Raw genomic sequence first — 14,656 nt, 5'->3', positions numbered from 1 at the left:
TATTGTATCATTGCTCTTTTTATCAACACAAGGGCATTACAATTTATTTCAAGACAGATGTGTATAGATAATATGTTAGCTCATTCATTAGTAGTCAGGATTTTGTTTGTCCTATCTACTTGTCCGGTACTTTTTTTTTTGGTTCTCATTGGCTGTGTAGCTTTGAGATTGTGTCCTTTTTTTTCATAGGAAGACACCTGGAAGCCTCACTCTGACTAAATTCTAGCTAAACTCAAGTAATGGACATTTCTTAAATGTACCAGGGTAATGACAATACAGGAAAAAGAATAGCTTAAGAAAGAAAATTATTAATGGTACTTTCCTGACATAGTCACAGCATAGAAGCAAAGGTCTGAACCCCTTTAATATGTAAAAATGTCCATCTTACTAAACCAAGGAGAGCTGGTCTCCCATGAATGAGTGCTAGGTCCGAACACACCCTAAAGCAAGAGAGAACCCCTGTTCACCAAACTCTGACCATGGCAGACATGCCCCAAATGGGAATTTAAACAAATTCATCTGGAAGCTCAGCAGTGGAATTACTTGCTAAGGGTTTACCACTCCCTGCGATTGAGCCATTCTGAAGATTTAAGTTGCTACTTATAAATAACATGGCCAACATCCTCACCACCTGAGTGCCAGAAGATACAAATGCAAAGACCAAAATAGAACTGCAAGAGCTGCAAGACTGTGCCACATCAGCTGGAGGCCAAATTACTGAACCCAGAATCATTGGCAGTTGGTTGCTTTTTTTTAAAACAATAATAAGTCTTATAAATCAGAGTTTATCAATCAGTAGCCTGATCTGTCCCACTTAGCTTTTGGAAGTAGCCATGGAACAGATCCAACCTGCAGATGGTGTCAGTCATGCCCCACAAACCAGATTTAAATCTCAACTTTGTCCTTAACCTTATGCTTGAAATACTGATCCATTTGAAAAATGTGTTTATTTATTTATTTTTGCCTTTTTAGGGCTGCACCCAGAACATATGGAAGTTCCCAGGCAAGGGGTTGAATTGAAGCTGCAACTGCCAGCCTACACCACAGCCACAGCAACGCCAGATCTGAGCCATGTCTCTGACCTACACCACAGCTCACGGCAACGCCAGATCCCCGACCCACTGAGTGAGGCCAGGAATTGAACCACTACCCTCATGGATACTAGTTGGATTCGTTACTACAGAGCCATGTCGGGAACTCTTATTTGAAAGTTCCTATGGTCATTTGGGAGAGGAGCAGGCCAGGCCTTTATAAGTCCTGAAGTGAAATAAGCCTGCTTTAATCTAGTTTTCAACCTTACATGCAAGTAATTTAGTACAGCTGAAAGTTTAAGCCAAATAAATGATCTGTTGTCTGGCAGTTGTGGGAATGCATTTTTGTGCAAATTACTCTCCATTCTTTAATGAACCAGAGCAGACGTCTTCGTACAGACCGGTTAGCCTTAGTGTTCCAGTCTCAGATTGTTACTTCACCTTAACAGGTCATTTTAAAGATGTGTAAAGAGGAAAAGTAAGTATATAAGTATAAAATCCTGATTAGTACCAAAGACTCCAGCTCAATTTCATGAAAAGTCATCAATAGATCTTGGGAGTAGCCTCTTTATATATGATGAAAAAGAATGCTGTGTGACGTATAGTCCCAAAATATTCTAGCTCTTAAGCAAAGTGACCGGTTTAAACTCTCAAATCAGTTCTAATTGCTATTGTGTTTTTTTTTTTCTTTATTCATTCAGAAATGGCAAAATGCTGACCTGAATGGGAAATTTAAACTTCCAACGAAGAATGAATTTATTCCTACAAATTTTGAGATTTTGTCATTAGAAAAAGAAGCAACACCATACCCTTCTCTTATTAAGGTAATATGTTAGAATCAGTGATATTAAATTTAGGGGACACAGCTGTTACATGGAAGGAGCTAGAGAGATGATTTCTTGCCTTTGGTACTGTATTGATTTGGGGGGGGCTCATACCCTAGAGGTAACAGAAAAGTTGCAGAGAGAATAACTACAAGAAATATTAAAAGGCTAAAAATGTTAAAAGTACTAAACAACATAGAATATAGGGAATTGTTTTCTTTGCAGAAAATAAAAGTTAAGTCTGGACTGTAGTCACAAGTCTATTGAAAGATAGCGAGAGGCCTCTTCTCCATGTTCACTGAAGCCCCAATAAGGAAGTAGATTTATTTTTATTTTTAGAAAGTGTATTTATGCTGCATTGTAAAGTTAGAGGCAGGAAAGAATCTTTAAAACCATATCCAGGGGAAGCTGGTGGATTCCTGCCCTTAAAAACAATCCTTTCTCATTTTGTCAGAGCAGCTCTATGAAGTTAATAGTGTTATAAGCCAGTGAGAAGAATGACTGAGAAGGGGGTTTTCTCTTTCTTTTTCAGAATATTCTTTTCATGTCATTATTTCACACCTTGGCAAATTGTGTAGAAAAATGGATCTGATTATTATAGCATATCCTCTTTTCTAAACTTTAAAACTAACTCGAATTTCCAAACTTACCACTGTAGACAAACATCTTTCTCTTTTCTTCACATGACCAACCATCCACATTAACTCAATGAGATAAGAATTAGTGTTTAGGAATGTGAAATTTAATTTATCTCAATTGGATTAATAATGAGACAACCATTTTTCTTTAAAAATAACATTTGATGAGTTAGAGGTTAGGTTATTCAAAGAGAAAGCTTTTTTTTTTTTAGTGGGATTTTAAAATTATAGTTGATTTACAGTGTTGTGTGAGAAAGCTTATTCACTTCAATTTTTTTATTCTTTGTTTTAAATTGGCCATCTTAGCATGAATTAAGAACATTATATCCCGTGTCAGAGTTTCAGGGTAGTTTCAGTGAACTTAAAGACTTTAAACTATAGTATGCTTGAGCAATAGGGTGAGTCAAGGGAGTGGCTTATTTGTTCACCCTTGACTATATTAGTTACCCATTACTGTGTAACAAATTACTCCAAAATCCAGCAGCTTAAAACCACAGATATTTATTTTATCTCATGCAATTTCCAAGGGGCGGGAATCTGGAAGTGGCTTAGTTGGGTAGTTCTGGCCAGTGACTCTCATGAGGTTATAGTCTAGCTCTTGGCTGGGGCTTTGGTCATCTGAAGGCTCAGTAGGCCTGGAGGATTCTCTCCCAAGTTCACTTGTGTGGTTTGGAGCTTCCCTTAGTTTTTTACTACATGGACCTCTCAAGAGTTGCTTGACATGGCAGCTGGCTTCCTCCACAGTGAGTGATCCAAGAGAGAAAAAGTGGTTAGATGGAAACCAGAGTGTCTTTTATAATCTGATCTCAGAAGTATCATACCATCACTTCTGCCATCTTTTCTTGGTCTCTGTGTGAGTCCAGTGCAGGAGAGAGGACCACACAAGGTGTGACTTTCAGCAGGCAGGTATTGGTGCAGCCCACCTTGCAGGCTGGCTTCCATATACCCACCCTCCAAGGACTCCTGCATCTGCCTCCCAGCATCCAGAAAGACAGGGACAGGACAGTTGGTACTAGCTTCTCTCTGTCTCTTCCTTCTGTGTGTCTTATCTCTTTAACCCAGGACGAGGATAAAAGGGTGATTTCTCTCTGCTGCTGGAATCACCAGTCATCTCTCCAGCTTCCCACCAGCTAAGCCTCTGAGTATACGTCAAGGACAGTAGCCTGTCCAGAACAAAACTCAGCTATTACCTCTGTCCTCCTCCTCTTTTTCTTTCTTTCTTTCTTTCTTTTTTTTTTTTTAATATCCCCACCCGCGGCATATGGAAATTTCTAGGCCAGGGATCAAATCTGAGCCACAGCTGCAGCAAGGTTGGATCCTTACCCCACTGAACCAGGCCAGGGATTGAACTGGCGCTGCCAGAGACAGCCCTGGATCCTAACCCACTGTGCCACAGCAGGAACTCCTGTCCTCCTCCTCTTGAAGAGTGATTTGAGTGAAGGTTTTCGCTGAATGTGCCCATAATTCTCTAAATATATTATTTCTTTATCACAGGATACGGCTATGAGCAAACTCTGGTTCAAACAAGATGATAAGTTTTTCTTGCCCAAGGCCTGTCTCAACTTTGAGTTTTTCAGGTATGTAAAATGAATCTAGCTACAAAGCTTGCTTTAAAAATCAGCAGTTACATTTCTAAACGGTTTCTTTGCTTCCTTAAGGACCTGTATTTGGAAACAAAAGGAATTAGAGTTATTTAGCCTAGACAGGGAAAGGCTGCTCCTTCCTGTTAAGGGATATTGTAAGAACCAAGACAGCTAATTCTTCCTTTCCATTGATGAGTACAGTCTTTAACTGAAATGATTTATGTTAGCTCTTAGGAGGACTTTCCTAAGCTTCAAGGTTTGGGGAAGGCTGTAGACTCACCAGAAGTTTCACTGCAGAAAGAGGAAATTATTTGGGGTATTTTTTTGGTTGTGATTTTGGTTTTGTATTCCTAGAACTTGCCCAGAAGAAGAAGTAGTAGTTACTAAATGATCGTGTGTCCTTCCAGACCTTTAATTGTCTGAAGCCCTTAGATGCTACTTTCTCTCGTCCTGGCTTGGTAGATGTTTAGTAAAATTTATGAATAATGCTATTGTTGAAATGATTTCTCAATATAAGTTTTCGGTTCATCTGTCTTATTTGTGTGATAAAGTTATCATTCAATTCAGATTTTACTTAGTGAGTTTGCACTCCATAATTTTATTTTTCTAAATTTCAGTAGTCAGTGTTTATAAAATGAGCCTATCCTCCTTTAATAATGTTCAGTATAGTGATCAACTTTTGCTTTAATTGTTATTTGATTTGCTTGGCATGAAATTAAAGCTAGATGTGTTTTAAATGTTTTGGAAAAGGGGAAAAGAATCTAAGTAGAAAGATAATAGTTCAGCAACATGTTGAGGTTGTAGGGATATAAACTTTTTTTTTATAGCATGGGATTCATAGATTACCTAGAGCTGCCATGAGATTTTTTTTTTTTTTTTTTTTTTTTTTTTTTTACTTCAAACATGGGCTTTCTGCTTATGGCTTATTGTTGGTAGAGAGTATTACAAAGCTGGTTTTATTTTTTGATATTCAGAGTTTCAGAGAGGTGTTTTTAACACTAAGCAGCTTGTCACACTGTCTTCCCATTTGACGTCTATGATTTGGTTTCAGAATACCTTTTGAGAGACCATTTGACATTTTTGCATTCTCTAAATTGCCCAACATAGTTCTCAGAATGAAAAATGTCTACTTCCCACCGGTCCCTCTCTGAGTTCTAGTCTCTAGAAGTAAACACTCTTAGGTTTCTTGTACATTCTTAACAAAATGTTCTGTTGGTGTGTATCCTTTTAATCTTTTCAGAAATAGGATAAGATTATGCATACTTACATGTTTTTAAAACACGTTAAACATGTAACATCTGATTACAAAAAAATGTGTTTTGAATTAACAAATGAACCAGGATTTAATTAAGCCTTCCACTTGAATCATACTCTCTTCTAAAAGTTAAAGACCCTCTCCAGTTCACCAGCACAGCTGCTGTGGACACAGCATTTTAGGACACTTCTTGGAATTGCATTCTGAGACGGAGCCATATGGCTTTGAACCCCAGATTTGGCTTTTTCTGGCTTTTCACTTCTCCCTGAGGGTGCCTGTGGGGATGAGCTCTTTCAAGGACTCTCTTGTTTTGGTGCTCTTGCTTATGTGAGTTGTGCCTCTCTAAGTTTCTGAGCTGCTCTTTGCCTAAGGAAGGAAGGCTGTCATCATATATAACACTTAAAAAATTAAATGACAGTGTTCTTTTAGTTTGCCAGGTGGAGAATGTTTGCATAGCTGTAGAATTTTTTCTTTGATTTTAATTCTCTGTGGCTAAACACTTCACCCCTATTTTTACTTCGTTATCTCTTTTTGATAAAATTGTTGGTTTTGCTATCAGTACATTGTTTGTATTTAACTGTGCTATACAGAGTGAAACGTATAGTTTGCTGCCAAACAAACCAAGCCAGGCATCTGCTTCAGATCCTTGACACTAGCAGTTTCCTTAGCCTGGGAAGTTCACTCAGATATCCCCAGGCTTGCTCCTTTGCTTCCTTCAGGTCTGGGCCCAGATGTGGCCTTTGCCTTGATTAACAATTTTATGTGAATTAGCCATCTTCCTCTCCCACTACCACCACTCCCCATCACTCCTATTCCTCTCACTTACCCCGCCTAATTTTTCTCCGAAACTCTCTCACCACCTGATGTATCATATTTAAATGTGTTGTTTCCTCCAACTAGACTCTAAACTCTGATGTCAGAGACGCTGCTGATTTGTTCCTTCCTTATTCCCTGTACCTAGGGAAGTGCCTAGCAATGTAGTAAGCTTGTAGTACATATTTTTGAATGAAGGAATCTTTTTCTTTCTTCTCATAAAGGTAAGCAGTGTCACATAATCAGATGAGAAGGTCATTTGAATTTAAATCCTAACTCTGCTGCTACCAGCCTGGATGACATGAAAAAAAATGATGTTTCTTATTTGGGAAATGAAGATTTAATTTAGGTGATCTCTGTGGTCCTATTTAGCTCTTGCACTCTGTAATTGTTTCCTCTCTTTCATTGCTCTCTCTCTCAGGTAAAAATTTTCCTATTTTAAAATGTGTGTCTGCAGTTATGTGATGGAAATTACCATTTATTTTGCTGACAGTGTTCTGGTCTATTAGTTGGAGGGAAACCAGAGATAAGCTAACATTGTCACAGATCTCACTTTTTCTCTTAAGTTCATACGGTCACGAAACTTCTCACTCTCATCTTCCTGTCCTCCCGGCTGGCTCAGAGGGAGAAAGAGAACGTGCAGATGCTGTCAGCTCTGTCAGCCATACCTTCTCCTATTAGCCTAAACATATTTTGGCCCGTCGCCACTCTTTACCTGCCCTGTGTTTCTAACTTGTCAGTTCTACCACACCCTCTTCACCCACCAGCACTCGTGGCATATTTCAAGCTCCTTTTTTTGGACATCTTGTTTTTTTCCCTCATGAGAAGAGACAGATTCAAGAATTCAGCACATGTCTTCAGAAAGTTATATTAACTGATGTTCCGTTCCTTGATTCTTCTCGAAAGGCCATATCACATCGGGAAGTAATAAATCAGCTATTTTACTGTCAACATTTTCTTCCAGCCCATTTGCTTATGTGGACCCCTTGCACTGTAACATGGCCTATTTGTACCTTGAGCTCCTCAAAGACTCACTCAACGAGTATGCATATGCAGCAGAGCTAGCAGGCTTGAGCTATGACCTCCAAAATACCATCTATGGGATGTATGTAAGTACCCACGTCTTAGAGCCTTCCACTCATCAACATTTTTTTATATTGATTTGATGGAAGCATTTTTGATTGAGGGTATGAGTTTAATTTCTTTTTTTAATCTTTGTGGATAATCATATTTTCTCATCATTTAATTTTTAAGTTAGCTCTTACTCTAAGTATTCAGCAGTATACCATTCATATTATGCAAATTTTCCTTGATTTCTTTTTTTTTTTTTTTTTAACATCTTTCATCAGATAGTCATATTTTTCTCCTCAAACAAAATCGGGCCTTGATTTAGGTTTAGATCTCACCCATTCTGTATCTGAAGTCTTGGTCTTTGACAACAGAGAATGAAATCTTCCTGCCACTGTAAAACATAAGGTTGGCCTGTGCTATTTCCCTAGGAATTCAGGTCATGAGGCTGCATATTCATACTCTTCGGTCATGTTTCTTCATTACCATGCCACTGCTTGAGGTATCAAAGCATTTCTTTTGTTTTTCTTTTTGTTAGTCGCTACATTTATGCTGATCCTCTCCATTGCAACATGACATACCTGTTTATCAGGTTATTGAAGGATGATTTAAAAGAGTATACATATGCAGCACGCCTCTCAGGTTTGAGCTATGGCATTGCATCAGGAATGAATGCAATACTTGTAAGTAAAATGAAAACCAAAGAAAAGGCATCACCCTGTTTAAGCATTATGTTGAGCTTGGGAAAACTATTAACTTCTGCATTTTAAAACAAGAAGATTGATGGTTTTTTCCTTGCACCTTTTTAATGACTGAAGAACTCAAGTTAGTATTAGTTCCACTAACCCATGATTTAGTAGAGTTTAGTGCAGTCTGTGAACATGTATGTGTGCTCCATTTATTTGCATGTTCCTCTGCTTGAAATGTTTACCATATTAATCCTGAAAGCATCTTGCTCTTTCCATGTATTTGAATATATTAACATGTGTAAGCGAAAAGTACCCATAGTTACTGTTGTGGTGCTGAATTTTACTTATAAGCTTCCTTTATTTCTACTGACAATTGTAGAAAGGTCCTTTGTTTAGATACATCTTACATTTTCATTAATTTCGTAGCATGTGTCATTAACTACTTTTAAGTGTGCTTTAAAATAAGCATTATTAAATACATCCCAAGAAATAACTAGATCCTTTGTCTTGAAACCATTTCTGGATGGTTCCAAATTTATGTCTCATTTCCAAATTAACATCCCTCTCCTGGCACACATTCATCTTCACTTTTCTTGAACGCATATTGTATGTTTTATAACAACTAAAATGAGAGCATGTGCTGTGTATTCCTCTCATTCTTATACAAAAGGGTCTATATTTAGGTTTTTAAATTTTATTTATTTTGCGGTGACTTTTTCTTCACACAAGTAACTTTTCTGGTAGTTTTTGCTTAATGTATAAAAATGTGTGTAACCTAATCATTCTCAGAGTCCAGGGGAATTTGAAGCTCAGGAACCAAAATAAAATCTAAATGGAAAAGTAATAATCTATAGTTTATTTTTTGCTGTTGAGTTTTAGAAGCATGTTACCATTAAAATAAGTAATTTTTAATCTGTGATAAAATGGGCTTTCTGCTAGTCAGTCTAGTTTGCGCGGTCCGTGATATGCTTTCCATGGCCAGTGACCTTCTCTCCTGCTAAGGTTCTTGCCTATCATTTTGCATAAGGTAGAGGCTTTGGTAGATAATCTAGTTGCAGTGTAGCCTCTACTACTATGGGTGCCACCATGTGGCAGTATAATCGTAGGAAATATGATAGCAGGCTTCCCCTGCTTTGCAAATGTCATGCCTTCAGAAACTGTTAAAGTAAATTGTCCTGAAGCAAAATCCAGACAGTACGCACAGTGCATCCTCACTTCACATCTGTTTTGCCATTGGCATTTGGTGCCTCAGCCAGACTCATCAATAAGCAAGGAGTGAGACATATGGATCTTTATTTGGCAATGTTGAACTGGAAAAGTAGCAAAATGCCATAATGTATAAAATTAGAGCTGCCTGATTTCTTAAAAGATGATTTTAAAAAATATTTATATATAAATAATTTGGGAACATATCCAGTAGTCTGCTAGATAACACTCCCCTATGATTTTCCACCTTCTTAACACATTTAGAAAAACCTTAAGCCTGCCATTCCTTAGAAATTATCTTTGAAAATTAATGTTAAAACACATTCTATAATTAATTTTCATTTAATGAGAACTTGAATTTTGATGTATAATGTATGCTGCCATAGTTTGGCACCAGGTGAGTTTTTCTGCTCTTGATTTTGTTTAGAAAAAGCTAAATTGTGCTTTTGGGTATTAGTAAACTAAAGATGGTTAATGTTACCTTCCTAAATGTTAAACTATATTAATGAGAAATTAATATTTTTATGTTGATGCACCTGGTTTGGGGATTTTCTAAATGTTTAAAAGTCAAGTTTAAGTTGTTTCATGATATTTTTAGACTTTTAATACCCTGAACCCTTTTGTAGCTCTCGGTGAAAGGTTACAATGACAAGCAGCCAATTTTGCTAAAGAAGATTATTGAGAAAATGGCTACCTTTGAGATTGATGAAAAAAGATTTGAAATTATCAAAGAAGCAGTAAGTTTTCTGCACTTATTTTTATGATTAATTTATTTTTAATTTATAAGGTAATACTGCCATATTACGAAAAAAGAGGCAAGGGGGAAAAGAAGTGTTCATCTCAACCTGTCATTGCTAAATTCTATGCTCTACCCAGAAAGAAAGCCTGGGAGGCTGGTGGACATCTGGCCCCCTCCTCTGTAGGTCCGAAGAGTTAAGTCAGTGCAGTACTGACTTTCAGAGAGGAACCTGAGGTAGTCCTACTGGTTTTCAGGGCCTCCTTGATGTTTTCATCCAACCTCCATTGAAGAAGAACCCTGAGTTCTCTTGCGCCACACTGGATTAAGAATCTGGCATTTTCACCACAGCAGCTCAGGTTGCTGCTGTGGTGAGGGTTCGATCCCTGGCCCAGGAACTTCTACATGCTGTAGTCACGGCCAAGGAAAAAAAAAAAAAGAAAGAAAAAGGAGTTCCCGCTGTGACGCAACGAAATTGATTGTGTCTTGGGAGTGCTGGAATGTAGGTTGATCCTTGGCTTGGCACAGTGGGTTAAGGATCTGGTGTTGCCGCAGCTGTGCCTTGGGTTGCAACTGCAACTCAGATCTAATCCCTGGCCAAGGAACTCCATATGCTTCAGGGCAGCCAAAAAAAAAAAGAAAAAAAAAAACACTCAATTCTGCAAGCTGGGACCTCAGCCTGCCATGACAGCCTTGTCACATTAGGGCGGATTATTGAGGCTTGATGTATCTTCCACTTAAATTGAACTCAGGATTGGCCCAGCATTGGAACTGCTGGATGGATAGCTACTTTATTTTTTTTCTTTTTAGGGCTGCACCTGCAGCATATGAAAGTTCCTAGACTAGGGGTCAAATCAGAATCGCAGCTGCCAGCCAACACCACAGCCATAGCAACACCAGATCCAAGCCACATCTGCGGCCTACATCGCAACTTGTGGCAGTACTGATCCTTAACCCACTGAGCAAGGCCAGGGATCAAACCCGCATCCTCATGGATACTAGTCAGGTTTTTAACCCGTAGAACAACAGTGGGAACTCCTAGATAGCTACTTTAAAAGCCAAACTGTGATGTTGGTTGTACACCAAAAGAAGTTATCATCAATTTTCAAATGAAGATTTAGTATTTTATATGTATACATATCCATGTTGCTTGCTTAGAGAGACTTGGGGTGACCTTATTGTGAAGAATTAAAGAATGCCAAGAGATGGAGGCCCTGGAACCTGGGGATAACTTTCTGAGGGATGAAAGACATCCCATAGTGAAGGCACTTAGAGTGCATATTAGATGCTTCAGGTAAAGCAGCGGCCTGAGCAGAGGGAAGCATGCTCTCTAGTTTAAGGATCAGAGGGGACGGAGGCCCATTTTAAGTTACATAACTTCAAAAAGGAGAAAGAAGCAAATATCCCTCCATCCCAGTACCACGTGATTTTTGCAAAACAAAGTTTTGACTATAGCTGATCTTTTGAAATGATTTTTAAAAGATTGATAAAATTAACAAACCCATGTCTCCCTTCACTAGTACATGAGATCGCTTAACAATTTCCGAGCTGAGCAGCCTCACCAGCACGCCATGTACTACCTCCGCCTGCTGATGACAGAAGTGGCCTGGACTAAAGATGAATTAAAAGAAGCCCTGGATGGTGAGACTGTTTCTACTTACAACCCAGTGCTTTCTTCATTTTTTTTTTTCTAAATTCATTTGGGTCCTCCTGTTATCTAGTGATTATGCTTTCTAATAACTTGTAGTTCTGTTAAAGCCAAGTGTGCATACTTTTTTTTTTTTTTACAAAAACAGTGGTGGCCTTTGAAGTGACTTTTGTATTTAGGCAGTTTAACCACATTTGCTGTTTTTAACCTGAATCCATGACAGTCAGTTATTACTGTTCATAGATTTCTGCAAATGACTAAATGTTTTGACCTGAACACTTTCCTTGTTAATATTGAAGTTTTCAGAAAAGGGGGAAGGGGCTGATCTCGAAAGTGATAGCACACAGAAAGAATGCTGAGGCATTTTTAGATCTGTTCAGTTTGGTTAAAAAAATGGAAAATATGTCAAGCCTAAAGAGTTGTCTTTTGTTGCTTTTTTCCTAAAATCTTAAACCTAGTTTTCAGAGGTTTTGCTTGAACATCCTAAATTCCTCAAGGGCAGTGATCATGTCTTTTATCCTTTTTATTTAGTATCTAATATATTATGCCCTCAGTGTGTATCTAATGAATGCCTATTCAATGGAATGAAGTTACTTTCAGGGTTTTATTGGAAAGAGTGTAGGCTGATATCATCCTTTATTATTGTTTTATCTTTTCCACTTCTCAGCATTACTTTACCAATTAATCTTTCTTCCAGCATGCTCAGCAATAAGAAAAAAGAATGCTGTTGAATTTTTAATTATCTTTCATGGCCAGTCCTTACTTATATATCACTATGCCTTTGACGTCTTCAGTGACAGATCAAGAGCAAAGTATTGAAATTCATTACTTTATTGGTTGCCTCAGGCAATGGATAGGCATATAGATTATAGAGTTCATTAACTAGAACAGATACATTTTTAATCTGGACAGTTAATACACCTTTCTTTGCAAAATGGTTGTCACATCTGATTCATAGCAAGAATTTTACCTTTTAAACACAATTGATTTTAAATATATTTTTAAGAAACTGAATCTGCATTCAGCATGATCAAAGAGCAGAAGTTTAGGAGTTCCTGGTGGCTCAGTGGGTTAAAGATCCAGTATTGTCACTGTTGTGGCTGGGGTTCAAACCCTGGCCATGGCAAAAAAAAAAAAAAAAAAGTTGGGGGTTCCCACCTTTGTTAGATTCTGTGTCAGATAATATATGAATTTTTAAGCAGAATAATCTCTAAAGTATCTCAAAAGCATATGAAGCCTTCCTAAAATGTGTTTTGTCTATCCATTTTTGGCCACTTGTGGCATGCACAGGTTCCCAGACCAGGGATCAAACTTTGCCACAGCAGTAACCAGATTCACAGCAGTGACAATGCTGGATTCTTAACCTGCTGTGCCACAAGGGAACTCCAAAATGTGTTCTGTTTTGTTTTGTTTTTATTTTTGTCTTTTGTCTTTTTAGAGCCATATCCACAGCATATGAAAGTTCCCAGGCTAGGGGTCCAATCTGAATTGTAGCTGCTGGCCTAGGCCACAGCCGCAGCAACCTGGGTTCAGAGCCACATCTGCGACCTCTACCATAGCTCACGGCAACGTTGGATCCTTAACACACTGAGCGAGGCCGGGAATCGAACCTACATCCTCATGGATGCCAGTCGGGTTTGCTAACCACTGAGCCACAAGAACTCCCAAAATGTATTTTGTAAAGAGAAGTTTAGCATTTTTGGGGGGGGGGGGTTGAAATTTTCTCTCATAATCATTTTGTGTGTGTATGTGTGTAAGAGAATATATCTGTATTCATCCAGTAATCTAGTAATGCACATATATATATAACGGTATATAAAACCATTTTATATATGATTATATGTAATCATTCTATTTGTGTGTGTGAGAGAGAATATATCTGTATTCATCCAGTAATCTAGAAATGCCAACATGGCTTCATCTGGTGACAGTTCACTGTGAGAGGCTGGCTCCCCCATGCCTCTAAATCAGTCAGCTATCCAGGTGCCAGGGCAGCAAGAACCTCAGAGTTCAGTGTGGTCCAACAGCATTGACTGACTGATTGCACTCAACTGCAGGTGCTTGAGATTAAAAAATAATCAGTTAGGTGACATTTGTTGGGTCAGAGAACTCCAGTCTAATGGCATAGCGTAAATGTAAACGGGTTATTTTTATAGAGGTAAAGGGTCTAAGTGTTACTATAGAAGTGTGCCGAACATGCTGAGGGGTGGAGCGAAGGGGGCTTCGAGGGCAGTGCAGTAGAACGGGATAAGTGTGCAGTTCGTTTTTGTTTTTTTCTTTTTTTTCTCTCTCTCTTTTCTGGCCATGCCTGAAGCATGTGGAAGTTCTCAGGTCAGGGTTCAAACCTGAACCATAGCAGCGACCTGGACCACTGCAGTGACAGCGCCAGATCCATAACCGATTCACTAGTCCTTAACTTGGGACTTCCTGAGTGTGCACTTTGGAATTATACCAAGGTTCAAATGCAGCTCTGTAACTTACTAGCTTGATGACTTTGGACAAGAAACTTAAATTTTCTTTACTTCAGTTTTCTCACCTTTAAAATGTGGATAATAGCACATGCTTTATAACATCTGTATAATGCCTGATGCATAGCAAACACTTGTTAATTCCCTTCCTATGTCTTCCTTTAAATTTCATTCACTAATTTTAGCATCCATGTAGTAGCTTTTATTAGTATGGTGTCCTAATGGAGAAAAGACAGCTCTTCTTTCTGAAGAATTAAATCATTACAGGTTAAACGTAATGAGAGAAATAGAAAACTCACTATTAGGATTCCATATTAGTAATTGATACAGGCAATGTCCACCACTGGATGCTAAAATTAGTAGATAAAAGTAAGAAGAAAAAAAAATATATATATATATGTATTTTTGCTTTTTAGGGCTGCACCCATGGCATATGGAGGTTCCAGACTAGGGGTCTAAGTCCAGCTACCGCTGCCAGACTATACCACAGCTCACAGGAATGCTGGATCCTTAACCCACTGAGCAAGGCCAGGGATCAAACCCACAATCTCATGTTTCCTAGTTGGATTTGTTTCTACTGTGCTACAACGGGAACTCCAGGAACAATATATTTGTATAGTCTCAAAGTATTTCCCCCAAAATAAATATTTTAAAATGATAATGGGGAAAATAGGTGTTGGTGGGGTGGCTTTTCATA

General features: G+C 38.3%; 1 protein-coding gene across 7 annotated transcripts in view; it reads left to right on the top strand.

Annotated features, from left to right (window-relative positions):
* The window catches only part of IDE (insulin degrading enzyme), a 114,537-nt gene that overhangs the window by 82,482 nt on the left and 17,399 nt on the right, over positions 1–14,656 (top strand). For 5 of the 7 annotated variants that reach the window (XM_001925381.7, XM_021074000.1, XM_021074001.1 and 2 more), the window contains 5 exons: positions 1,733–1,855; positions 3,988–4,070; positions 7,109–7,253; positions 9,734–9,844; positions 11,364–11,484. In XM_001925381.7, coding sequence (XP_001925416.3) covers positions 1,733–1,855; positions 3,988–4,070; positions 7,109–7,253; positions 9,734–9,844; positions 11,364–11,484 — 583 coding nt within the window. Of the gene's footprint in view, positions 1–1,732; positions 1,856–3,987; positions 4,071–7,108; positions 7,254–7,750; positions 7,896–9,733; positions 9,845–11,363; positions 11,485–14,656 lie in introns of all 7 variants that reach the window. The other 2 variants (XM_005671285.3, XM_021074003.1) reach the window with 1 other exon arrangement.

The sequence above is a fragment of the Sus scrofa genome, chromosome 14 (genome assembly GCF_000003025.6).
Source record: "Sus scrofa isolate TJ Tabasco breed Duroc chromosome 14, Sscrofa11.1, whole genome shotgun sequence".
Lineage (NCBI taxonomy): Eukaryota > Metazoa > Chordata > Mammalia > Artiodactyla > Suidae > Sus > Sus scrofa.
This window is presented reverse-complemented; position numbering and strand designations above follow the sequence as displayed.